General features: G+C 48.1%; 1 protein-coding gene across 1 annotated transcript; it reads right to left on the bottom strand.

The window, feature by feature from the left end:
- Nucleotides 1-1415: 1415 nt before the first annotated feature.
- col28a1a (collagen, type XXVIII, alpha 1a) lies at nucleotides 1416-27243 on the bottom strand (the record flags this gene model as incomplete). Its single annotated transcript, XM_080515909.1, has 33 exons — nucleotides 1416-1588; nucleotides 2360-2603; nucleotides 5120-5703; nucleotides 6151-6187; nucleotides 6367-6402; nucleotides 6745-6825; nucleotides 6921-6989; nucleotides 7074-7142; nucleotides 7223-7291; nucleotides 8013-8081; nucleotides 8166-8234; nucleotides 8309-8377; nucleotides 8763-8831; nucleotides 9293-9364; nucleotides 9473-9541; nucleotides 10361-10432; nucleotides 10514-10582; nucleotides 16072-16140; nucleotides 16222-16290; nucleotides 16374-16442; nucleotides 16541-16609; nucleotides 17904-17972; nucleotides 18064-18132; nucleotides 18211-18264; nucleotides 21851-21895; nucleotides 21972-22016; nucleotides 22802-22828; nucleotides 23646-23690; nucleotides 23791-23844; nucleotides 25369-25428; nucleotides 25569-25589; nucleotides 25959-26524; nucleotides 27120-27243. 33 exons carry the CDS (start codon nucleotides 27241-27243, stop codon nucleotides 1416-1418), a joined length of 3375 nt encoding a protein of 1124 aa, XP_080372035.1.
- Nucleotides 27244-27567: the final 324 nt, after the last annotated feature.

Genomic DNA, 27567 nt, shown 5'->3' on the forward strand with positions numbered 1-27567 from the left:
CTGCATTGTACACTGCTCTGTACTCTTATCTATCAAATGTTTAGTGTGTGTGTGTGTGTGTGTGTGTGTGTGTGTGTGTGTGTGTGTGTGTGTGTGTGTGTGTGTGTGTGTGTGTGTGGTCCTGGGAGAGTCAGCAGGTGGCAGGACGACAACACTGGTTGTCAAACACAGAGAAAGGCCTGAGCAAAGAGTGAGCGCGGTGACCTTTGACCTGCTGGCCGTGAGCAGAGGTCACCTGGTGCTCCTGGCCGGTTCCCAGGCGGGTCCCTGGAGGAGTCGTCTTCTTTGGAAGGACAAACAACGCTGATGTTCGTAATGTTGCTGTCAGCGAACACAGGAAACCTGGACGGTATGGCGCCTCCAGGCCACGTATGGTTTCTGTGGACCTGCTAATGCTAATGCTAACAGGGTCCGTGAAGGACTGGGGTTTTGAAATCAAGTTGACATTCCAGAGTCCGTCAGGAGCCGACGGGGTCAGAGGGTTGGATGTCTGGTAAGGGACGCTTTATTTTGGAAGGACAGCAGAGCTCAGAAAAGACAGAGGAAGGACGGAAGCTCCGTCACGTCCTGCATCAACTCCATCCTCTAACACCACCTTCAGATCCAGATCCTCAAAGTCCGCAGGCGGGACTCGGCTGGACCTCTATGGAGGACTGGTTTGGTTCCGCCAAACGTTACATCATCAAAAGAACCATCCTGAAGAAACAGTTTGTGAAAAAGGTTTATTTAAGGTTTTTTTCTACCGAACAATCATTCGGAAACTCGTACAGTAAAAAATAAAGATTTCTATCATCACATGACTTTTCTTACAACATCGTTTTAAAAGTGTTTCTGTGGTCAAATGAAGGAGGAACTGGAGAAGCTGTGAAGGTGGCGAGAGCGCCGCCCTGCTGGAGGCTGGGGGAGAGCATGACGGAGGAGAGCATGACGGAGGAGAGCATGACGGAGGAGAGCATGACGGAGGCGGCTGCAGACGGGCTAAAGGCTCATGCTCACATTGCTCCACCCGTCGGATCAGAACCAGCAGGAATGTCAGAGATGGAGAACCGACGGTTCCGTGGCTCAGAGAGGAAGAGAGCAGGGAACAGGGGAAGGTTCCAGCTTTGAGGAACGTCAGCGGGAGGTGGAGGCTCAGTGACATGAGGTGGAGGAGGTGGAGGTGGTGGAGGTTGAGGTGGAGGAGGTGGAGGTGGAGGTGGAGGTGGAGGAGGTGGAGGTGGAGGTGGAGAAGGTGGAGGTGGAGCAGAGGCTCTGGAGGCTCTGGTGAAGAGAAGTGATGTCAGGCTTGAGGCAGTGGGACGAGTGAGAGAACCAGCATGGAGCTCCACGTCCGCTCCTTCACCTGCAGCGTCCTGCAGGGCTCCGCCCCCCACCTCCACCCACCCCCACCCCCAGCGATGGGAGCAGCTACTCTGTTACGTGTACACGCAGCTGCTCTTGCAGCTCGCTTCGCTCTCAAAGTTGTTGGCGTTGCCGTGGCAACCTCCGAACCAGAACTGGGCGCAGGCGTTGGCCTCGGGGTCGTAGTACCACCGGACCTCGTACTGCCGACAGGGTCCGGGGTCCAGGGGCTCACCGCAGCCTGCACCTGGGGGGGCACAGTAGGGGGTCAGCGTTTCCTGAAGGGGTTGTTGATTCTACAAAGCAGGGTCCTGCAGGGTTTGATGGACCTGGACAGAGGTCAGACCTTCCTGAGACACCGGAGTCCTCTGCTCCTTCTACCTCCTGCTTCGTGGTTCTGACCCTCAGGCTGCAAGACCCACAATCAAGAACCTAATTTCTAACTCTCAGTGTTCAGTGCAAAGGCTTTTCAGCCAGAAGCTCCTGGAGCCAAAGGCTGAATAGAGCCGATAGCGAGGAAGTGAAAGTGACCACTGATTCTGGTCCTCAAGACCTTCGGGGATGAAAGAGATGAAAGAAGAAAGAGGATGGAAGACGGAACCCAACTGCTGGAATCTTATGACAAACCAACGTGGAGCAGAACAGACAGGCTGTAACGACGCAGTGCTCCAATCAGGAAGAGGCTGGCCGGGGTCAGAGGTCAGGGTCAGGGTCAAGTTAAGGGTCAGGGTCAGGGTCAGGGTCAGGTTAAGGGTCAGGTTAAAAGTCAGGTTAAAAGTCAGGTTAAGGGTCAGGGTCAGTCCATTGTTGACAGGGTCAGGGTCAGGGTCAGGGTCAGAGGTCAGGGTCAGAGGTCAGGGTCAGAGGTCAGGGTCAGGTTAAGGGTCAGGGTCAGGTTAAAAGTCAGGTTAAGGGTCAGGGTTGGAGTCAGGTTAAGGGTCAGGGTCAGAGTCAGAGTTAGAGTCAGGTTAAGGGTCAGGGTCAGGTCAAGGGTCAGGGGTCATGTGGTTTGGGGTACCTGCTGCTGGGTCTGTGGGGGGAGGGGGACTGAAGGGCTCCTGCAGCCAGTGGGGCCTCTGGGGGCCCACCACCGAGGTCTCCCCCGGGCCCTGCTTTCCCCGGCCAGCAGGGGGGGACAACAAGAGGTCTGGAAGCTTCCAGGGGTCCTCCAGCACGTCTGTCTCCACATGGTTCTCATCCAGTGGCTCCGCCTCCACAGAGCTGGTGGGGGGTTCTGTCCAGGCCTCCGCTGGAACCTCCAGCTGAGGAACCAGAGAAAACCAGAAACTCTGGGTTTGTATCTTCAGGATGGAATCATGGAACCAGAACGTAAAGGTTTGAGTGACTGAGTCACTTTGTTCAACAGGTTCAGACCCAGATCCTGGTCTCAGTCTGTCGATCGCTTTTAAAACACGAATAAAGTGATTGTCTACTTATTCTGTGTCACACCGCTAAACCAACTTGTTTTCATCACATTACTACTTTACTACTTTAATAACAGACATTATTTACAGTGAAATCTGTAAGTGGAACAATGAGGAACAATGAATTGTTCTACTGTGGCTTTGAATGGATCAAAGTGTTCCTCCTATTTCAACTTTGCTTTAAAGACGAGATGTAAAAGTTAAAATCTGACAATTGAACATAATTGAACAAGTTGAAGTTTCCAGCAGCAGGAGGAGAAGTTCAGTTCCACCAGGAAGCTCCTGAGCTTCACATCAGCTGACTAGACTCAAACTGTGTTTTCCTCTGGGACGACCTTCACCTGTGTGTTTTCCTCTGGGACAACCTTCACCTGTGTGTTTTCCTCTGGGAGGACCTTCACCTGTGTGTTTTCCTCTGGGAGGACCTTCACCTGTGTGTTTTCCTCTGGGACAACCTTCACCTGTGTGTTTTCCTCTGGGACGACCTTCACCTGTGTGTTTTCCTCTGGGACGACCTTCACCTGTGTGTTTTCCTCTGGGACGACCTTCACCTGTGTGTTTTCCTCTGGGAGGACCTTCACCTGTGTGTTTTCCTCTGGGACAACCTTCACCTGTGTGTTTTCCTCTGGGACGACCTTCACCTGTGTGTTTTCCTCTGGGAGGACCTTCACCTGTGTGTTTTCCTCTGGGACGACCTTCACCTGTGTGTTTTCCTCTGGGACGACCTTCACCTGTGTGTTTTCCTCTGGGACGACCTTCACCTGTGTGTTTTCCTCTGGGACTGTCTTCACCTGTGTGTGTCCCTCTGGGACTGTCTTCACCTGTGTGTGTCGCTGTGGCAGCCGGTCAGTCGGGTCCTCGGAGGTGAGGAAGGCCAGCGGCTCGTCTTCATCACAGATTTGACTCAGAATGTGGTTTTCTAGAGCTGAAAGGAGGAGAAACTTCAGCCGTGTGGTTCTGAGCTGCTGAGACTCAGAGAATAAAACGTTTCTGGTGAAATCAGAGGCGGCAGAAGAGCTTCAAGGAATCATAAGTGTTGGAATTTAAAAAAATAAGACCCATTTGTGACTGGTGTGTTCGGGTTAGGGTTAGGGTTAGGGTTGGGGTTGGGGTCCTCAGGGTTAGGGTTAGGGTTAGGGTTAGGGTCCTCAGGGTTAGGGTTAGGGTTAGGGTTAGGGTCCTCAGGGTTAGGGTTAGGGTTAGGGTTAGGGTCCTCAGGGTTAGGGTTAGGGTTAGGGTTGGGGTCCTCAGGGTTAGGGTTAGGGTTAGGGTTAGGGTCCTCAGGGTTAGGGTTAGGGTTAGGGTTAGGGTCCTCAGGGTTAGGGTTAGGGTTAGGGTTAGGGTCCTCAGGGTTAGGGTTAGGGTTAGGGTTAGGGTCCTCAGGGTTAGGGTTAGGGTTAGGGTTGGGGTCCTCAGGGTTAGGTTGGGGTTAGGGTTAGGGTTGGGGTCCTCAGGGTTAGGGTTAGGGTTAGGGTTAGGGTCCTCAGGGTCTCGTCAAAGGAGTGGAATTCGGCCAATCAGAGCTTGTTGAGGCTGTTTACAGTTCACTTCCTGTTTCCTGGCCACGCCCTCACGTCTCAGGACGTTTGGCTTTCAGGAGGTTTCTAATGAGTTTTGCTCGCCAGACCCTCGTCTATCAACTTTGACATTTAGAGTTTCGTCTCAGGACGAGTTCCCTCCACAAACTAACCAGTTCTTCACAAAGGTTTCCAGCAGGCGGCGCTGTCCCATGGTCATGATCGTCACTAGCTACGGCTCCGCCTTCATCATTTAGTACTTTTTACTCACTGATTCCTTTTCTATCAACTTCGGCAAATTTGATGTATTTCATGACCTCCTGGATCGAGTACGTTGTGGAAAATATATAAAATTATATGTAATATATATGAACATTTGTGCCAATATTGGCCAAAATCCACCATAGTTTGTAAAATAGTCAACTTCCTGTTGAGTTTTTAGAGGCGTACCCAGACTTGGTTGTGGTTCCTGGGGTGTATTTTGGGGTGTATTGGAGTGTATATTGGAGTATATTGGGGTGTATATTGGGGTATATTGGGGTATATTGGAGTATATTGGGGTGTATATTGGAGTATGTGGGGGTGTATATTGGAGTATATTGGGGTATATTGGGGTGTATATTGGGGTGTATATTGGAGTATATTGGGGTGTATATTGGGGTGTATATTGGAGTATATTGGAGTATATTGGGGTGTATATTGGAGTATATGGGCGTGAGAACAAGGTAACGAAGTCCAGATTTCTGAGTTTCTTTTCCCAGAATTGTTCTCAAATAAAAGAGAAGCTGATTTCAAACGATCCTCTCCAGAATAAGAGCTGCTGCAACGTGTCGCTGCCGTCTGGTGCTTGAGGCTCAGGCTCTTACTGTGAAGGTCCCTGAAGTGGTCGATGAGGAAGAGGTGCTGTTCGTCGGGATCGGAGGCGACGGCGCTCATCTGGGCCAGGAAGTGGCGGTACAGCGGGTCGGTGCGGTTCGCCACGCCGACCACCAACACCTCGACCCCGTCCTCGTGAACCGCCGCGGCCGTCTCCTCCAGCTGCACGGCGTCGCGCCGGTCGGCCGGCCCGGCGGTCACCAACACCGCCAGCCTCCGGGCGCCGCGCCGCGCGGCCAGGAGCATCTGGCCGGCGCGGTGGACGGCGCTGCCGGTGAAGGCGCCCTCGCCCAGGTAGGGCAGGTTCCTGACGGCGGCCTTCACCTCCTCCGGGCCGGCGCCCCGCCGCAGGCCGACCGCCGCCACGGCGGTGCGGCCGTACGGGACCACGCCCACCCGGCTGGCCTCCCAGCTCCCCGCCATCCGGTCCACCAGGCCGCTGACGAAGTCCTTCACCAGCTCAAAGTTCCCCGGTCCCACGCTCTGGGAGCCGTCCAGGACCAACACCAGGTCCAGGGGACTCGCCCGGCACTTCAGCCCACAGCCTGGAACACAACCGGCAACCCGTCACGTCCACCGCAGAGGTTCCTCTGAGAATCGCTAGAGAACCAGCTGCCGACAACGCCCCGACCAGCCGGAACATGAAGACCAACATCTGCTGGTTTTCCTGAAAGCAGCTGAGGAACCCACACTGACATGAAGATTTCCCTTCAAACGAAACTGAATCTTTCTTATTATTGATCTCGGCTCCAAACATCCAGTCACGGTTCTCCAGTCTCATCTGGACTCATCAGATCCAGAGCGCCACACCTGGAACACGTCACCCCAACCAGCAGGATGAAGACCTGAACACTGAACTTTGACCCAAAAAGTTGATCTAGAAAAAGTACGTACAATTTAAAAATGGACATTTGAACAAGAGCCTTGATTTGAAACGAGACACAAAGTCGATCTGGTCCAACAGACCAGCTGGAACCAGGACATGAACTCACCACAGAGTTCTCTGATTATCCTGATCACCTCTTCTCTCTGGAAGAGAAGAAGAGACTTGATGGAAGAGAAGAAGAAGAGATGATAGACGAGAAGAAGAAGAGATGATAAAAGAGAAGAAGAGATGATAGAAGAGAAGAAGAGATGATAGAAGAGAAGAAGAAGAGACTTGATGGAAGAGAAGAAGAAGAGACGAGCTCAGCCCCTCAGGTACTCACACTCAGTCCAGGACCCCCCTTCTCTCCTGGCCTCCCCTGGAACACCAAACCCACATTACTGATCAGGTTCAACCTGAGACCTGGTTTCTCTGGTCTCAGGTTCAACCTGAGACCTGGTTTCTCTGGTCTCAGGTTCAACCTGAGACCTGGTTTCTCTGGTCTCAGGTTCTCAGTTTGATTCCTCCTTCTCAGTTCAAGACAAAAACACAGTTTTAGTAATGAAAAGATTCATTTTCTTCAAAGGAAGGACGATGTGGTGACGGTCTAGATTCTCTTGATGAACCATCGGGACCCAGACCTCCTGGGGTCCACCTCAGAGCTCTTCATGGGAACAACCAGGGACATGGTGCAGGATTCTGATGAAGGTTTCAACGTTACCGTGGGTCCAGGTGATCCAGGTCCTCCATAGTCTCCCTTGTCTCCCTTCCGGCCCTTGTTTCCAGTCAGGCCTCGCTCCCCCTGCACATGTGCAGCAGGTTCTCTTCGTCACAGTCAGTTCTGAGTTAAACTAACCGTACAGCCGGTCCTACAAGTTCTGACAAGTTCGGTTGTACCTTGTCCCCCAGAAGACCTTCTCCAGGTGTCCCTCGGGGGCCCACTGGCCCCTGAAACCCCGGTTCTCCCTGGACCGGAGGGTTGAAGGTTCAGTTGAAGAAACAATTGAGTCATTGACGCATAAACTTTTGGTAAAGTCTTCCTTGGCCTACCTTGGGTCCTGGAACGCCCTCCCCAGGGGGTCCAGCCAAACCGGGTGCACCGAGCTGCCCTGTGGATCCCTGGAGGATCAAACCAGCGAGCTAGAACCGGTTCTCAACACAGAGGTTGTTCATCAGGAACAGAAGGAAGAAACACCGACCTTCGGTCCATAGAGTCCAATTCCAGGAGGACCTGAAGCTCCTGGAACCCCTGGGGAACCTCTGCTGCCCTGGAACACACAAACACAAGGAGCTGCAGTGAAGTGGGTTAGAGTTAACCCTAACCTAACCTAACCTAACCTAACCCAACCCTAACCCTAACCCTAATCCTAACCTAACCCTAATCCTAACTTAACCCTAAATCTAATCCTAACCCTAACTTAACCCTAACTCTAACTTAACTCTAAATCTAAACCTAACCCCAACCCCAACCCCAACCCTAACCTAACCCTAACCCTAACCTAACCTAATCCTAACCCCTAAACTTGAAACAGAGTTATGCTGGGACTAATTAACAAAGTGTGAGTTTCAGTTTGGGTTTGGAGAAACGATGACGACAAGATTAAACAAAGTATGAAGAAAACGCGATTTTAAAAAATGTACAAAAGATATAAATCATTGAAAAATATAGAAATGAAGGAGAATTTAAATCTGATGTTCATGGAGCTTTTTGGATTTATTCTGTTTTCACAAAAAGCTCCATTGGACTCGTTTTGTCGTTTGTTTGTTTGATTGTTTGTTTGAAGTTCCTGTTTGGTTCTTGTATTGGACTTCTTGGTCGGTCCAGGAGCAGAACCGGGTCGGACTCCAGCCTCGGCGTCTTCTTGTCTCTTTCAAGACTTAAATGTGTTTTATATGGAAATTACATTCTTATTTCTTTTTCTTTTCCATTGTTTCATCTGATCTTAACGGTTCCTTCGTTGGAAAAGAATCAATAATGAAGTGACTCACTTTGGGTCCCGGCAGACCCGTCCCCTCAGGACCCGGCTCTCCCTGGACTCCTTGAGAACCCGGCAGACCCTGAGGAGTGAGGAAATGATGCTGACATACAAACTCTTCTTTCTGGTTCTTTGAACTGGGACCTCAGCTGTTGGTCCCCCTCACCTGTGGTCCTGGGACCCCGTCCCCCTTCCTCCCAGGTGGACCCACCGGTCCCGGGTTTCCTCTGGTCCCCTGAGAAGAAAAACCACCAGGAGCCTCAAGGCCACTTCACCAACGGGGTCCGTTTATTGTTATCAAGCTGTTACCTTTGGTCCCACAATTCCTACTCCAGGTTCTCCAACCGGTCCAGCTGGTCCAGCGGGACCCAGGTCCCCCTGTCAGACCCACATGTGAGTTCAGAAGGTTCACATCAAAACCCCCCAGGGGGTCCAGGAGGGAGGACCCACTGATGGGGGGCTAAAATAGAGATTCTTTGTTCAATTCTAATGTTTCCAGGTTCCTTCCAGGTTCCTTCCAGGTTCCTTCCAGGTTCCTTCCAGGCCTTCAGACTTCCTCTTCACACCCTGGAACTCCTTTGATCTTTTTTCAGGTTTTACTTCGTTTCATCTAGAAATGTTGTTGTTTTCCAACCTTGTTTGTCAATAAACAACTGACTGTTGTTAAACAACGTTTCTCTGGTCATCTGACGGAAATAATCATTTATTACAGTAACAACGTGTGTTCTTCATGGGGGGAGGGGGGGATGGGGGGGGGGGTCACCTTGGGTCCCGGGAGGCCCCGGCCAGAAGGTCCTGGGGGGCCCATCAGGCCGGCACTGCCGGGTTCCCCCTGGACGGGAAGAGGACAAGGTTCAGGCTTCAGTGGTGGTGGGAAGAAGTTATCAGAAGCACATGGAACCTAACCTAACCTAACCTAACCTAACCTAACCTAACCTAACCTAACCCAACCTTAACCTAACCTAACCTAACCTAACCTAACCCAACTTTAACCTAACCTAACCTAACCTAACCCAACTTTAACCTTCATTCAGTAATAAAACCAAATCACAATCATTTATATTATTTCCCTCCACAAATCTCCAGGATAAACCGGTCATGTCCAGGAACCCTCTGCTGCCCCCTACTGGAGCTCCACCACCAGACACCAGCTGACCAGGAACCCTCTGCGGCCCCCTACTGGAGCTCCACCACCAGACACATGCTGACCAGGAACCCTCTGCTGCCCCCTACTGGAGCTCCACCACCAGACACCAGCTGCTTCTTCAGACCCGGAGGCCTGTGCGGTCTCACCTTGGCTCCAGCAGGTCCGACGGGGCCGGGGGGGCCCGACAGCCCCCGGGGGCCCCGGTCCCCTCGGTCCCCCTGGAGGAGAGAAGAACCAGGATGACGTCGCCTGACGTTCCTTGACACTCAAACAACGTCTGTAAATGTTGAATGCAGAAGAATCAGGTTGTCTTCATGTAAAGTGACCTTTTCTCCTGGCATGCCTTGCCCAGGGGCTCCTTCTACTCCCCGCAGACCCGACAACCCCGCCTCGCCCTGCAGCACAAAACACAACACCACATAGATCAGCTGAGCACTGAACAGACTGATCCTATATCTTCATCAATAGTCTCTTGGTAATAAGAACAGTGCACTGCCCCCTACTGACCGCTCCTGGTAATGCAGATTGAATATGTTTGAGGCCTTTAAAGAGGGGGGGGGGGTTGTATTGATACACGATGGGGACCAGATTATGACCATCAAATGAAACAGTCTTTCTCAGTGACTGTATTGATCAAGACGTCTTTCCTCTGGACGTTGGAGCTGAAAGTGACTGAAGAAAGTGTCGAACTGAATAATAAATCATGTGAACGTTGACGACGTTCCGTCTGTTTGGCTGCAACGAGTCAGGAAATCACTCAACGAGTTAAAATCTGCACCTCTTCATGTTCTTCCTTCATGTGATCACAAATAACTTCTTTTATTTAAAATGGAAGAAATACGACAGTGTGCTTGAATCTTGTTGGTCCTCGTGAGACCTGCAGTGAAAGAGACCAGGCCTCCAGGCCCTCAGGCCTCCAGGTCCCCAGGCCCTCAGGCCTCCAGGCCTCCAGGTCTCCAGGCCTCCAGGTCCCCAGGCCCCCAGGTCCCCAGACCTCCAGGTCTCCAGGCCTCCAGGTCCCCAAGTCCCTAGGCCCCCAGGCCTCCAGGTCCCCAGGCCCCCAGGCCTCCAAGCCCTCAGGTCCCCAGGCCCCCAGGCCTCCAGGTCCCCCGGCCCCCAGGCCTCCAGGTCCCCAGGCCCCCAGGCCCCCAGGCCTCCAGGTCCCCAGGCCCTCAGGCCTCCAGGCCCCCAGGTCCCCAGGCCCCCAGGCTCACCTTGGCTCCGACCGCTCCGTCCTCTCCAGGTATGCCAGGTATCCCAGCAGCCCCGTCGGGTCCCGGCTCCCCCTGGACAAACATTCACACGTCAACTGAGACCCCCCAGGACGGAGGAGCTGTTCTGTCCCGTCAGGCTGGGGGGGGTCTGACCTTTGGTCCTGGTACAGCCACACCTCTCTCTCCCTGAGGCCCTGGATCTCCTGGGAAACCCTGGTCTCCCTGGAGTCAACAAACGTCAACAAACGTCAACAAACGTCAACAAACTTCAACAAAGTCTGTTTAGTTATTAGGAACTGTTGGAGCAGATGAACCTCCTGGATCACGACTCAGTGAACCCGCGGCTCTTCATCACAAGTGGAACTGGATCTTCTGTTGGTTTTACTTCTAGATCTACTGTTGGTTTTACTTCTAGATCTACTGTTGGTTTTACTTCTAGATCTTCTGTTGGTTTTACTTCTAGATCTACTGTTGGTTTTACTTCTAGATCTTCTGTTGGTTTTACTTCTAGATCTTCTGTTGGTTTTACTTCTAGATCTTCTGTTGGTTTTACTTCTAGATCTACTGTTGGTTTTACTTCTAGATCTTCTCTCTTCTGTTGGTTTTACTTCTAGATCTACTGTTGGTTTTACTTCTAGATCTTCTCTCTTCTGTTGGTTTTACTTCTAGATCTACTGTTGGTTTTACTTCTAGATCTACTGTTGGTTTTACTTCTAGATCTTCTGTTGGTTTTACTTCTAGATCTTCTGTTGGTTTTACTTCTAGATCTTCTGTTGGTTTTACTTCTAGATCTACTGTTGGTTTTACTTCTAGATCTTCTGTTGGTTTTACTTCTAGATCTTCTCTCTTCTGTTGGTTTTACTTCTAGATCTACTGTTGGTTTTACTTCTAGATCTACTGTTGGTTTTACTTCTAGATCTTCTGTTGGTTTTACTTCTAGATCTACTGTTGGTTTTACTTCTAGATCTTCTGTTGGTTTTACTTCTAGATCTTCTGTTGGTTTTACTTCTAGATCTTCTGTTGGTTTTACTTCTAGATCTTCTGTTGGTTTTACTTCTAGATCTACTGTTGGTTTTACTTCTAGATCTTCTGTTGGTTTTACTTCTAGATCTTCTGTTGGTTTTACTTCTAGATCTACTGTTGGTTTTACTTCTAGATCTTCTGTTGGTTTTACTTCTAGATCTTCTGTTGGTTTTACTTCTAGATCTACTGTTGGTTTTACTTCTAGATCTTCTGTTGGTTTTACTTCTAGATCTACTGTTGGTTTAACTTCTAGATCTTCTGTTGGTTTTACTTCTAGATCTTCTGTTGGTTTTACTTCTAGATCTACTGTTGGTTTTACTTCTAGATCTTCTGTTGGTTTTACTTCTAGATCTTCTGTTGGTTTTACGTCTAGATCTTCTCTCTTCTGTTGGTTTTACTTCTAGATCTACTGTTGGTTTTACTTCTAGATCTTCTCTCTTCTGTTGGTTTTACTTCTAGATCTTCTGTTGGTTTTACTTCTAGATCTTCTCTCTTCTGTTGGTTTTACTTCTAGATCTACTGTTGGTTTTACTTCTAGATCTTCTGTTGGTTTTACTTCTAGATCTACTGTTGGTTTTACTTCTAGATCTACTGTTGGTTTTACTTCTAGATCTTCTGTTGGTTTTACTTCTAGATCTACTGTTGGTTTTACTTCTAGATCTTCTGTTGGTTTTACTTCTAGATCTTCTGTTGGTTTTACTTCTAGATCTTCTGTTGGTTTTACTTCTAGATCTACTGTTGGTTTTACTTCTAGATCTTCTCTCTTCTGTTGGTTTTACTTCTAGATCTACTGTTGGTTTTACTTCTAGATCTTCTCTCTTCTGTTGGTTTTACTTCTAGATCTACTGTTGGTTTTACTTCTAGATCTACTGTTGGTTTTACTTCTAGATCTTCTGTTGGTTTTACTTCTAGATCTTCTGTTGGTTTTACTTCTAGATCTTCTGTTGGTTTTACTTCTAGATCTACTGTTGGTTTTACTTCTAGATCTTCTGTTGGTTTTACTTCTAGATCTTCTCTCTTCTGTTGGTTTTACTTCTAGATCTACTGTTGGTTTTACTTCTAGATCTACTGTTGGTTTTACTTCTAGATCTTCTGTTGGTTTTACTTCTAGATCTACTGTTGGTTTTACTTCTAGATCTTCTGTTGGTTTTACTTCTAGATCTTCTGTTGGTTTTACTTCTAGATCTTCTGTTGGTTTTACTTCTAGATCTTCTGTTGGTTTTACTTCTAGATCTACTGTTGGTTTTACTTCTAGATCTTCTGTTGGTTTTACTTCTAGATCTTCTGTTGGTTTTACTTCTAGATCTACTGTTGGTTTTACTTCTAGATCTTCTGTTGGTTTTACTTCTAGATCTTCTGTTGGTTTTACTTCTAGATCTACTGTTGGTTTTACTTCTAGATCTTCTGTTGGTTTTACTTCTAGATCTACTGTTGGTTTAACTTCTAGATCTTCTGTTGGTTTTACTTCTAGATCTTCTGTTGGTTTTACTTCTAGATCTACTGTTGGTTTTACTTCTAGATCTTCTGTTGGTTTTACTTCTAGATCTTCTGTTGGTTTTACGTCTAGATCTTCTCTCTTCTGTTGGTTTTACTTCTAGATCTACTGTTGGTTTTACTTCTAGATCTTCTCTCTTCTGTTGGTTTTACTTCTAGATCTTCTGTTGGTTTTACTTCTAGATCTTCTCTCTTCTGTTGGTTTTACTTCTAGATCTACTGTTGGTTTTACTTCTAGATCTTCTGTTGGTTTTACTTCTAGATCTACTGTTGGTATTACTTCTAGATCTACTGTTGGTTTTACTTCTAGATCTTCTGTTGGTTTTACTTCTAGATCTACTGTTGGTTTTACTTCTAGATCTTCTGTTGGTTTTACTTCTAGATCTACTGTTGGTTTAACTTCTAGATCTTCTGTTGGTTTTACTTCTAGATCTTCTGTTGGTTTTACTTCTAGATCTACTGTTGGTTTTACTTCTAGATCTTCTGTTGGTTTTACTTCTAGATCTTCTGTTGGTTTTACGTCTAGATCTTCTCTCTTCTGTTGGTTTTACTTCTAGATCTACTGTTGGTTTTACTTCTAGATCTTCTCTCTTCTGTTGGTTTTACTTCTAGATCTACTGTTGGTTTTACTTCTAGATCTACTGTTGGTTTTACTTCTAGATCTTCTGTTGGTTTTACTTCTAGATCTTCTGTTGGTTTTACTTCTAGATCTTCTGTTGGTTTTACTTCTAGATCTACTGTTGGTTTTACTTCTAGATCTTCTGTTGGTTTTACTTCTAGATCTTCTCTCTTCTGTTGGTTTTACTTCTAGATCTACTGTTGGTTTTACTTCTAGATCTACTGTTGGTTTTACTTCTAGATCTTCTGTTGGTTTTACTTCTAGATCTTCTGTTGGTTTTACTTCTAGATCTTCTGTTGGTTTTACTTCTAGATCTTCTCTCTTCTGTTGGTTTTACTTCTAGATCTACTGTTGGTTTTACTTCTAGATCTACTGTTGGTTTTACTTCTAGATCTTCTCTCTTCTGTTGGTTTTACTTCTAGATCTACTGTTGGTTTTACTTCTAGATCTTCTGTTGGTTTTACTTCTAGATCTTCTGTTGGTTTTACTTCTAGATCTTCTGTTGGTTTTACTTCTAGATCTTCTCTCTTCTGTTGGTTTTACTTCTAGATCTACTGTTGGTTTTACTTCTAGATCTTCTCTCTTCTGTTGGTTTTACTTCTAGATCTACTGTTGGTTTTACTTCTAGATCTTCTGTTGGTTTTACTTCTAGATCTACTGTTGGTTTTACTTCTAGATCTTCTGTTGGTTTTACTTCTAGATCTTCTGTTGGTTTTACTTCTAGATCTACTGTTGGTTTTACTTCTAGATCTTCTGTTGGTTTTACTTCTAGATCTTCTGTTGGTTTTACTTCTAGATCTTCTGTTGGTTTTACTTCTAGATCTTCTCTCTTCTGTTGGTTTTACTTCTAGATCTACTGTTGGTTTTACTTCTAGATCTTCTCTCTTCTGTTGGTTTTACTTCTAGATCTACTGTTGGTTTTACTTCTAGATCTTCTGTTGGTTTTACTTCTAGATCTACTGTTGGTTTTACTTCTAGATCTTCTGTTGGTTTTACTTCTAGATCTTCTGTTGGTTTTACTTCTAGATCTACTGTTGGTTTTACTTCTAGATCTTCTGTTGGTTTTACTTCTAGATCTTCTGTTGGTTTTACTTCTAGATCTTCTGTTGGTTTTACTTCTAGATCTTCTCTCTTCTGTTGGTTTTACTTCTAGATCTACTGTTGGTTTTACTTCTAGATCTTCTGTTGGTTTTACTTCTAGATCTACTGTTGGTTTTACTTCTAGATCTTCTGTTGGTTTTACTTCTAGATCTTCTCTCTTCTGTTGGTTTTACTTCTAGATCTACTGTTGGTTTTACTTCTAGATCTTCTCTCTTCTGTTGGTTTTACTTCTAGATCTACTGTTGGTTTTACTTCTAGATCTTCTGTTGGTTTTACTTCTAGATCTACTGTTGGTTTTACTTCTAGATCTTCTGTTGGTTTTACTTCTAGATCTTCTGTTGGTTTTACTTCTAGATCTACTGTTGGTTTTACTTCTAGATCTTCTGTTGGTTTTACTTCTAGATCTTCTGTTGGTTTTACTTCTAGATCTTCTGTTGGTTGTACCTCTGGACCCTACCAACAGCCTGTCTGTGAGTCGTCAACATCCACCCTCCATCTGTTTGCAGCTCCAAGTTCAGTAACGTTCAGAGTGAGACGGACGAGTGACGTTCCTTCACTCGGTCAGAGTGAGACGGTCAGTGACGTTCCTTCACTCAGTCAGAGTGAGACGGTCAGTGACGTTCCTTCACTCTGTCAGAGTGAGACGGTCAGTGACGTTCCTTCACTCAGTCAGAGTGAGACGGTCAGTGACGTTCCTTCACTCTGTCAGAGTGAGACGGTCAGTGACGTTCCTTCACTCTGTCAGAGTGAGACGGTCAGTGACGTTCCTTCACTCAGTCAGAGTGAGACGGTCAGTGACGTTCCTTCACTCAGTCAGAGTGAGACGGTCAGTGACGTTCCTTCACTCAGTCAGAGTGAGACGGACGAGTGACGTTCCTTTACTCAGTCAGAGTGAGACGGTCAGTGACGTTCCTTCACTCGGTCAGAGTGAGACGGTCAGTGACGTTCCTTCACTCAGTCAGAGTGAGACGGACGAGTGACGTTCCTTCACTCAGTCAGAGTGAGACGGTCAGTGACGTTCCTTCACTCTGTCAGAGTGAGACGGACGAGTGACGTTCCTTCACTCAGTCAGAGTGAGACGGTCAGTGACGTTCCTTCACTCTGTCAGAGTGAGACGGTCAGTGACGTTCCTTCACTCAGTCAGAGTGAGACGGACGAGTGACGTTCCTTCACTCAGTCAGAGTGAGACGGTCAGTGACGTTCCTTCACTCGGTCAGAGTGAGACGGTCAGTGACGTTCCTTCACTCGGTCAGAGTGAGACGGTCAGTGACGTTCCTTCACTCAGTCAGAGTGAGACGGTCAGTGACGTTCCAGAGCAGAACGTTCTACCAGAGCAGAGTCGCCCTCCCAGTGCTCCAGCTAGCCTAATGCTAAGCTAGCCATGGAGAAACTCGGCTTCACCATCAACCAGGAACTCGCGGCACAACGGAGCAGCTTTGTTCTGGCGGGTCAGTGTGGGTCCGTTGCCTCTAACCTTCGGTCCAACTATTCCCAGTCCTGGAGGTCCTCTGGGACCAGAAGGTCCTACTGGGCCTTGGTCACCCTAAAAACACAAACTGAGTTTTAGCAGCAGTTGTGAAATAAGGTGTAAAGTCAAATCCTGACTTTTCGACGTTGATCTTGCCTTCTCTCCTTGAGTACCGGCTCCGGGGAAGCCCACCAGACCTGGCAACCCGGGGGCTCCGGGGTGTCCCTGTGGGGGGGACAGTGAGACAGGTGAGGGACGCTGACGGCTTCTCAGCTATGAATTTATATTGACGTCGCAGCAAAGTCCACCTTGTCTCCTTTGAAGCCGAGCCCCGGTGGTCCCCGACTGCCTTTGGGCCCCTGGTACCCTCGATCCCCCTGCCCCCAACACACACCCTCATAACGACTCTGAGAGAACCCAGCAGGTCTGGTTCTGCTCGGTACATTAAAACGACTGGAGTCATCCTGGAACTTACCTTGAGGCCTGGGAGTCCCTCGCCTGGAAACCCTGGAGATCCTTGAACCCCTGGAGGCCCGGATGCACCCTGAACCCAGAACCACAACCACACTGTTAAACACTGAACCACTAGAGGCTAGGTTGTTTTAGGGGGTGATGGAGGGGTGAGGGGGTGATGGAGGGGTGATGAAGGGGTGGTGGAGGGGTGATGAAGGGGTGGTGGAGGGGTGATGAAGGGGTGGTGGAGGGGTGAGGGGGTGATGGAGGGGTGATGGAGGGGTGATGAAGGGGTGAGGGGGTGATGGAGGGGTGATGGAGGGGTGATGGAGGGGTGATGGAGTGGTGATGGAGGGGTGATGGAGGGGTGATGGAGGGGTGAGGGGGTGATGGAGGGGTGATGGAGGGGTGATGGAGGGGTGATGGAGGGGTGATGGAGGGGTGATGAAGGGGTGATGGAGGGGTGATGGAGGGGTGATGAAGGGGTGATGGAGGGGTGATGAAGGGGTGGTGGAGGGGTGATGGAGGGGTGAGGGGGTGATGGAAGGGTGATGGAGGGGTGATGGAGGGGTGATGGAGGGGTGATGGAGGGGTGATGAAGGGGTGATGGAGGGGTGATGAAGGGGTGATGAAGGGGTGATGGAGGGGTGATGGAGGGGTGATGAAGGGGTGGTGGAGGGGTGGTGGAGGGGTGATGGAGGGGTGATGAAGGGGTGGTGGAGGGGTGATGGAGGGGTGAGGGGGTGATGGAGGGGTGATGGAGGGGTGATGGAGGGGTGATGAAGGGGTGATGGAGGGGTGATGGAGGGGTGATGGAGGGGTGATGGAGGGGTGATGAAGGGGTGATGGAGGGGTGATGGAGGGGTGATGGAGGGGTGATGGAGGGGTGATGGAGGGGTGATGGAGGGGTGATGGAGGGGTGATGGAGGGGTGATGGAGGGGTGATGGAGGGGTGATGGAGGGGTGATGAAGGGGTGATGGAGGGGTGATGGAGGGGTGATGGAGGGGTGATGGAGGGGTGATGAAGGGGTGATGGAGGGGTGATGGAGGGGTGATGGAGGGGTGATGGAGGGGTGATGGAGGGGTGATCAGAGATCTTTCCTGGTCCTTCAGTTTCTCGTCCGTCTGAACATCAAGTTGCTCTGATTTCCTTCCAGAGAACTTCGTCAACGTTCAAGAGATTTTCCGTCGTAACGATCGTCTGCTTCTGATTTGAGACGTTAGAAGTTCCTGGTCCAGCGATTTGGTCCAGAACATTCAGAACGTGTATCAAAGCTACAGTAGAAACATTCCACAAGTCCTAAACGTGAACATGAAGAATCAGCGACGAGAGAAACTAAAGGACCAAGAGACGATTCCCTGGAATTTATCTGCCGACGACTCACTGGTGTTCCTGGTTCACCTGCACCCGGCGGTCCCGGTGGACCTGGTCTTCCCTGATTCCCCTTGTCCCCCTGAAACAGACCGTGGGACAGATTACTGATGAACTGAGCAGGACCTGCACAGGACCAGGTCTTGGTGGAGCTGAGATGAAGACGATTGTACCTTTGGCCCAGGAAACCCGATGCCGTTGTCTCCAGGAGGTCCGGGTGCCCCCCTCAGCCCCCGATCGCCCTGTCAGCACAAACACATCTAGAACTTGGTTCTCCAGTGGACCCGGTGAGGAACGTGTCTCCTGTGTCCAGGTCTTACTCTGGGTCCTGGGGCTCCCTCCAGGCCCTGGTCTCCCGCCGCCCCTCCGACCCCCTGAGAGACACAAGTGTTTTTATTCTTTAACAACAAAACAGCAGGTGGTCTGGATATAGAACGTGAACTTGACCTCAACGTTTCAACGGTTTGTTAATATTAATAATAATAATAATAATATTGATTATAATACTACTACTACTCAATCTCAATCTATTTGTATAGCGCTTTTCATACATGTCATGTAACACAAAGTGCTTTACAGATTTAAAAACTACTACTACTACTACTAATAATGATAATAATAATAATGATAATAATGATAATAATGATAATAATGATAATAATAATAAAAATAATAATGATTATAATAATAATAATAATATTGATTATAATACTACTACTACTACTACTACTAATAATGATAATAATAATAATGATAATAATGATAAGAACAATAATAATAATTGAATTATTTTTATTGCCCCGTAACCTAGTTTTGTTTTAATTTCATTCTTTTCATATTCAATATTAATAACAAGCTTCCTTCCACCAAGTTGACAGAGACAAAGTAGCGTCTGCCTGAATATTGATTTCTATATAATAGATCAATACGTTTGATTGTTCCGCTCTCAGGTGGTTCCAGTAGTTCTGCAGGTGAGAGACGAGGAACCAACATGAGTGTCTCTGGTCCACATTCCAGAACCAGCCTCCAGAGAGGAACCGACATGAGTGTCTCTGGTCCCCGGTGAGACACATTCCAGAACCAGCCTCCAGAGAGGAACCAACATGAGTGTCTCTGGTCCACATTCCAGAACCAGCCTCCAGAGAGGAACCGACATGAGTGTCTCTGGTCCACATTCCAGAACCATCCTCCAGAGAGGAACCGACATGAGTGTCTCTGGTCCCCGGTGAGACACATTCCAGAACCAGCCTCCAGAGAGGAACCGACATGAGTGTCTCTGGTCCACATTCCAGAACCAGCCTCCAGAGAGGAACCGGAGCCGCTGCAGCTTCATTCACACATTGAGTTCCATTACTGAGTTTTCCAGTCTGCTGCTCCACAATGTTCCTCCTCATCGCTAAAGAAACTCGCCGTTTCACACACTTCCCCTCAACTGGACCTGCTGCTCACCGCCAAGGCCTGAATAAACCGTGTGTGTGTGTGTGTGTGGAGGTTCCCTGGGAACCGGATGGAGAAGGAGGATGTGGAGCTGCTGGTGTTTCTACGCTCCTGACGGAGGACGGGGCAGCAAAGCATTTAAAATAGAGAGAATGGATAAAATGTGCCCAAATCCAAATCCTGCGGGACAATGTCCCCCTAAAACCACAAGCAGACCTGCCGGCCGGCGTCCCGCTGCAGAAAGGCTACATCGGGGGGGGGGGGGGGGGGGGGGGGAGGGTGGGGGGGGAGGGTGGGGGGGGGGGGGGGTCCTAATCCTGCGTCACATTCCACCAGTGCAGAGCAGCAGAGGGCTCAGGACCGCTCAGTGGGACCGGCCCCCTGCTGGGCAGAGCGGGTACTGCAGGGGGGGAGGCAGGGCTTCTCCAGCCGGGACTCACACACACACACACACACACACACACACACACACACACACACACACACACACACACACACACACACACACACACACACACACACACACGACCAAAGAGAAGGAAGTGAAGAAATCCCCTCTTTTATTTCCTCTAGAAAATGAAGTGAATCGGTTCAGGACTCGTTGTTCATTTGTTGGAATAAATATATTTCGACATTATTAAAGTTTATTGTTTTATTTTACTTTTGCCTTCAGATCCGAGGTGAATAGAGGTGAATAGAGGTGAATAGAGGTGTATAGAGGTGTATAGAGGTGTATAGAGGTGGATAGAGGTGTATAGAGGTGTATAGAGGTGTATAGAGGTGTATAGAGGTGGATAGAGGTGTATAGAGGTGTATAGAGGTGTATAGAGGTGTATAGAGGTGGATAGAGGTGTATAGAGGTGTATAGAGGTGTATAGAGGTGGATAGAGGTGGATAGAGGTGGATAGAGGTGTATAGAGGTGGATAGAGGTGAATAGAGGTGAATAGAGGTGTATAGAGGTGTATAGAGGTGTATAGAGGTGGATAGAGGTGGATAGAGGTGTATAGAGGTGGATAGAGGTGGATAGAGGTGAATAGAGGTGAATAGAGGTGTATAGAGGTGTATAGAGGTGGATAGAGGTGAATAGAGGTGAATAGAGGTGGATAGAGGTGGATAGAGGTGGATAGAGGTGAATAGAGGTGAATAGAGGTGTATAGAGGTGGATAGAGGTAGATAGAGGTGGATAGAGGTGGATAGAGGTGAATAGAGGTGGATAGAGGTGTATAGAGGTGGATAGAGGTGTATAGAGGTGGATAGAGGTGGATAGAGGTGAATAGAGGTGAATAGAGGTGTATAGAGGTGGATAGAGGTGAATAGAGGTGTATAGAGGTGTATAGACGTGTATAGAGGTGGATAGAGGTGGATAGAGGTGTATAGAGGTGTATAGAGGTGTATAGAGGTGGATAGAGGTGGATAGAGATGAATAGAGGTGGATAGAGGTGGATAGAGATGAATAGAGGTGTATAGAGGTGGATAGAGGTGGATAGAGATGAATAGAGGTGTATAGAGGTGGATAGAGGTGGATAGAGATGAATAGAGGTGGATAGAGGTGGATAGAGGTGAATAGAGGTGTATAGAGGTGAATAGAGGTGAATAGAGGTGGATAGAGGTGGATAGAGGTGAATAGAGGTGAATAGAGGTGGATAGAGGTGGATAGAGGTGGATAGAGGTGGATAGAGGTGGATAGAGATGAATAGAGGTGGATAGAGGTGGATAGAGGTGGATAGAGGTGAATAGAGGTGAATAGAGGTGGATAGAGGTGGATAGAGGTGAACAGAGGTGAATAGAGGTGGATAGAGGTGAATAGAGGTGTATAGAGGTGGATAGAGGTGGATAGAGGTGAATAGAGGTGGATAGAGATGAATAGAGGTGGATAGAGGTGGATAGAGGTGGATAGAGGTGAATAGAGGTGGATAGAGGTGTATAGAGGTGTATAGAGGTGGATAGAGGTGGATAGAGGTGAATAGAGGTGAATAGAGGTGGATAGAGGTGGATAGAGGTGAACAGAGGTGAATAGAGGTGGATAGAGGTGAATAGAGGTGAATAGAGGTGGATAGAGGTGAATAGAGGTGGATAGAGGTGGATAGAGGTGAATAGAGGTGTATAGAGGTGGATAGAGGTGGATAGAGATGAATAGAGGTGTATAGAGGTGTATAGAGGTGTATAGAGGTGGATAGAGATGAATAGAGGTGTATAGAGGTGGATAGAGGTGTATAGAGGTGGATAGAGGTGGATAGAGGTGAACAGAGGTGAATAGAGGTGGATAGAGGTGGATAGAGGTGAATAGAGGTGAATAGAGGTGGATAGAGGTGTATAGAGGTGGATAGATGGCGCCACTGAGCAGAGGATGGATGTTGTGGAAGAGGTGTGAGCGACTAAAGGTCTCTGGAGGACGATATCGTCGTCTCTCGTTCTACACGTCCAGTCGGTCAGGATCTGATCGGCTGTTCGTGAAAACGAGTCCGTCGGGAACAGAAGCAGATTGCGACCGACGTTGTGAGTTAACAGGGCGCAGACTGTACCTGTTCTCCTCTGGCCCCCTGCTGGCCTGCTGGACCCTCCACACCCTGTGAATGGACAGGAAGCATCAGGAAGCAGCTCATGAAACTGTCACAATAAAAGTGGCATTAGAGAAACACTTACTGCTTCTCCTTTCCTCCCCGAAGCCCCACATTCGCCTTGTTCTCCCTGCAAAACACAGAACCAGCAGAGGAGACAGACTCAGGCCACGACACACACACACACACACACACACACACACACACACACACACACACACACACACACACACACACACACACACACACACACACACACACACACACACACACACACACACACACACACACACACACACACACACACACACACACACACACACGGGCTTTTACAAAAACTGATATTTACACATCTACGTTTACAAAAAAAATCTTCATTTACACCTGATCGCTTACAAAAAACACTTCATGTACTCATACACTCTTGGTCCACAGCTACTATGAGCAACCTGAAGGGGGCAGTGTAACAACGAGCCATGATAGCCAATCAGAATCCTGGAAAAAACAAGTGGCGCGCCTCCGAAATGTCTCTGCTCTGTGAGCCCCAAAACACTTTAGCATGTAGCATGTAGCATGTAGCATCACTGCTGTGTGAGCCCCAAAACACTTTAGCATGTAGCATGTAGCATGTAGCATCGCTGCTGTGTAAGCCCCAAAACACTTTAGCATGTAGCATGTAGCATCGCTGCTGTGTGTGAGAATCTCCAAACCGCCACGCTCTCTCGTCTACCTGCTGACGTACCTGTCTGATGACATCACCTGCTCTTAATTGGACCGTAGTAGCTTTGACGAGTCGGAGTGCTTTGTGCAGTATCGGCCTGATGACCGATATCGGTATCTGTATCGGTGCATCCCGACCTTTTGTCCACATCCTTTATTTAGCTTTGATTTATCTGACATTAAAGAGAAAGTTACCTTTTCTCCTTTGCCGCCGGGTCGACCCTGAAACCACACAACATGAAAGAGTGAGTGAGTGAGTGAGTGAGTGAGTGAGTGAGTGAGTGAGTGAGTGAGTGAGTGAGTGAGTGAGTGAGTGAGTGTGTGAGTGAGTGAGTGAGTGAGTGAGTGAGTGAGTGAGTGAGTGAGTGAGTGAGTGAGTGAGTGAGTGAGTGAGTGAGTGAGAAATTCTTCATTTCAGGCGTCACACTTCCCCACATTCATCCTTTTAGCGGTTTTCTGTTCTAGATTTGTGTTCGTCTTTGTTTTTAGCAGTTTGAGATGTTTGACCTTCAACAATGTTTAGAGGACTTAAACTTTTTCACTCTTGTTCAGCACTTTTCTCTTAGTTTCATTTCAGGAACCTGCTTCACCTGAACCAGATGTTTCTGGCCGGTCGTCCACATCAGGCGGTTTTAGAAGCATGAAAACAGGTTTTTTTTTAACCCGGGTCCCAGACTGTGGAGATTGTAAAACCCCGGCTCGTGGCGTCTCGCCCCCCGGGGTGTGGAGAGGCTGAGGACTGGAAGCAGCTGCAGACGGACACTTCAGACTCGTCTCATCCATCACAGCTTTGTCTTTCGCGATCGTGTGATTTTCTACGTCAGATTTACAATCGTTGTCCTTCAGAAGGTTTTAAATAACCACAAAAACATCCTGAATTCTGACGACACAGCAAATCCATCAAATGCTGCAGTGTCCTGTGTGGACTCTACATTGCTCTACAAAGTGGGATGTGTGAGTCAGAACCATGGTGGCCTGCAGGACCAGTAAATCCCCCTGACCCCCCCCAAGCGAAGGCAGAGAAGAGAAGTGCCACTACCTCAAGGCCCTCCATTCCTGGACGTCCATTGATGCCTGGTTCCCCCTGCAGTGACCGGGTCCGGACAAAACATCCCGCCGCACAAAACCACAAGGATTATTTTGTTGTAGCCAGCGCTGGATTATGAAAACAAAGAGAGACTTACGCGAGACCCCTTTGGGCCCGGAGCCCCGTCGGACCCCGGCTCGCCTGGTTTCCCCTGGATGAAAGTGATGAAAGTGATGAAAGTGAAGGGAAAAGGAGAAGATTTGAGGCCCTCTGGGGGGGGCAGGAGTGAGGTGGGTCACCCCGGGTGCGCCCTGTCTGTCACCCCGGTCCAAGATAAACCTGCCCCTCAGGGCCGCAGGTTCTCAGCTCCACGTGTTTGCTCAGGTCTAATCCTCCACCCTTGACCTTTGCTTCCCTCCGAGGCCTTCGGGCCGCCGCCTCTCGCCACCTGCTACACTTGCATTGTGGGAAACGTTTCCCGCGCGCTAACATCTCTGACCCGGCGGGCTTTAGCTAACAGGGCTGGCGCACCTGCTGGCGAGCGCCGCTAGCCCGCTAGCCGGCGCTAAGACAAAGCCTGGATATGTAACCATAACAACGCCCCCTGTGAAGTTCAGGCTTTGAAGCTGGTGCACAATAACCGCTGGGATTACGTGCACTGCTACGCTAACCCTTAGCTCGGAGCAGTTAGCAGGCTAAGCAGCCTTTAGCAAGCTCGTCATTGAACTGTAATGATTTTTAAAGACATTTAGTCACAAAAATGTTTAAACTTGACAGAAAGTCTCAGTTTAAGTCGCCGGGTTATAAATGTTCATTAAAAAAAAAACCCAGTGACTTTTCATTTGTCCTCTCGTGCCGGTTTTCCTTGTAAAGTTGGTCGTCTGGAGAACGAAACCCACAAACTGAAGTTGAGGCTGATGGAGGGTCACTGGGTGGAGTCAAACTACTGACAGAACATCCACGTTCTCAACACGTCTGAACAAACCGCCACAGTTTTAATGTTGATCGACAACATGAAGAAGATTTTGATGACTTGTTCCTGAAGCTCTGCCAGTGATGGTCCTGCAGTGAGGAAGTTGTGTGCAGAAAGTACCTAAAGTACCTAAAGTACCTCCACAAACTACACAACAACTTCCTCCTTCCAAGGAAGTGACGTCCTTCCAGGTGAGAATCCAGAGCAGTGAGGAACCTCAACAAATATTTACATTTCAGCTCAGGAAAGCGACTCTGACTTCATGATCGGTCCACAAAAATACAACATTCCTGCAGGATTCTCTAACGCCGTTCAACATTCAGCAGTTTTCCTGCCAAATGCAACTTATACTTCACAAGTTTGACATTTTTATGAAAAACAAAACCAGCAGATTACTTGATTACTTGACTTTTAACTCTTTAATCGCCGTGGTCTGAACATTTCCATTGAGCTTCTGGTGCCGTTAAGAGGCGGCTTTAACTGACTTCAGCTGCTTTTATCTGACTTCAGCTGCTTTTATCTGATTTAAGCTGCTTTTATCTGACTTCAGCTGCTTTTATCTGACTTCAGCTGTTTTTATCTGGCTTCAGCTGCTTTTATCTGACTTCAGCTGCTTTTCACCACAGATGTGACCCATGTGATGCTCACATTTCTGCAACTCAATCACTTTTATCTTGACTGACTGAACTCTTCATTAAAGCTCTTACAATAATAACACGACACTCCAGGAGTTTGCTGGTGTCTTCCTATAGAGGGACTTACTGGACTTCCAGGGTGTCCTCGCTCCCCTCGCTCACACAAACACGTCTTAGGCTGTGGACACTGCAATCACAATCAATTAGACTATTAAAATGTATCATTTAGTCACATTAAAATAACGAAAACCAATTTTCACAAATAAACAAAATTCCAGGAACGAGTTTGAGTCAAAAAAAGAAAAGAAAAAACAAGTGTTTACTTACCCCAGTTTTAACAACTGCATTCTGAAAGAAAAGAAACATTGAACATGAAATGAATAAAACTGCAGATTTTCCAAGAGCCTCCAGCTGCTTGTCAGCAAACAAACTGATCAAACTGCAGTTAAAACTCGATCGGAATCAGAAAATCATCTTCATCCACATCCAGCAGTCGTTTCTCATGTTTTCTATTTGTGCTGCAGCCCAATCTGACATTTATCACCCAAATGAAAGGAAATGAAAGAACTTGCTGCTTGATGCTACGTGACTTTGATGTCAGAATAGATGTAAGAATGTATCTGTCACAGCTTCCCTGTCCCCCTAATTAGCACAGTGTCGTCGGCATAGTGTGATACAGTGGCGAGTTCACGTGTGGCGGACGAGCCGACGACTGACCAGTTCGGTGAAGAGCCGCTGTTCCAGCTGCCCGTCGGTCAGGCTGAAGACGTGCTGCTGCGGAGGAGCGCTGGCGACGGACCGCAGCCTGGTCGCCACGGCGCCGTCCCGGGGCAGCGCGCTCAGCCGGACGGCGAACACCCGGATGTTGTTCCGTTTGGCCTCTGCGGCCGCCGCCACGGCGCTGGGGCTGCGCGGGTGGTCCACGCCGTCCAGCATCAGCAGGGCGACCCGCAGGCTGGTGGAGGACGTCTCCCGGGCGAAGAGCTGGGTGGAGTTGGTGATGGCGTAGGCGGAGTAGGTGCCCTGGCCCATGAAGGCCATGGAGGCCACCCGGCTCTGGAACACGTCCAGGTCCTGCCAGTCCCGGAAGTTGTGCTCCACCGACACGACGCTGCTGTACTGGAGGGCGGCGAGACGGAGGCGGAGCCTCCAGCCGGCGGCCTGCAGCTGCAGGATCCTGCTGCTGAAGCGCAGGACGAAGGCCTTCTGCTCCTCAAACAGCCGAGACTTGGCTTTCTCCGAACTGTCCACCATGAACAGGACCTCCACCGGGCAGATCAGAGCTGGACCAGAGGGACGACACGGGGTCAGAGGTCACTTTCACATTTGACCCACACTTTCAACAACACGTCCCGGAACTTTCTGTAACTTCTGGAATATAAGCTGCTACATGATTGATCCCACTGATAATGATAATGATAATGATAATGATGATAATGATGATAATGATGATAATGATAATGATAATGATAATGATAATAATGATAATAATAATAATGATAATGATAATGATAATGATAATAATGATAATGATAATAATAATAATGATAATAATGATAATAATGATAATACTACTACTACTACTACTACTACTAATAATAATAATAATAATGATAATGATAATAATAATAATAATAATAATGATGATGATAATAATGATTATAATAATAATAATAATAATAATACTACTACTACTACTACTACTACTACTACTAATGATAATGATAATGATAATGATAATGATAATGATAATAATGTAAGAACAGAGCAGATGAGTCAACATGTGTAACACACCAGTTCTGGTCTCAGGTCAGTTGTTGACTCTGCTCAGAACCAGAACTTCCTGTTTGGACCGTCTGCATCAGGAACATCACCTACTCTTGGCGTCACTGAGGACGTGGTTGTCGTCCCTCTGTCCCGTCCTCCTCCGGCTCTGTCCTCCACTCAGGCTGGACAGCATCAGGGTGCCGATCCAGACGGTGACGAGACGCTTCGCCGTCATGATGGAGTCTGAAAGTGAAAGAGCGGGAATCTGATCCATCACTTCTTCAGTTCACGTCCCTGAATCCAGTTCAGTGTGACACTGCGGGAGCAGCGTGTTCTCCAGGTTCTACCATCCTGTCATCGCCACGCCTGCCTTTCCTTCTCAATGTCCAATCAAACCCCTTCAGTGCTTCATTGCTCCTCTAATAGTATTTCAGAAGAACTTCAAGCTGCGTTGCTCGTTAAACTTCCTGTCATGTCGCTGCTTCGCCACATGAAAGCTGGTTTATTCCTGAGCTTCATCTCTGCTGTGTAAAGTCTCTCACTTCAGGTAATAAACCTG

This window comes from Blennius ocellaris, assembly GCF_963422515.1.
Source record: "Blennius ocellaris genome assembly, chromosome: 20".
Classification (NCBI taxonomy): domain Eukaryota; kingdom Metazoa; phylum Chordata; class Actinopteri; order Blenniiformes; family Blenniidae; genus Blennius; species Blennius ocellaris.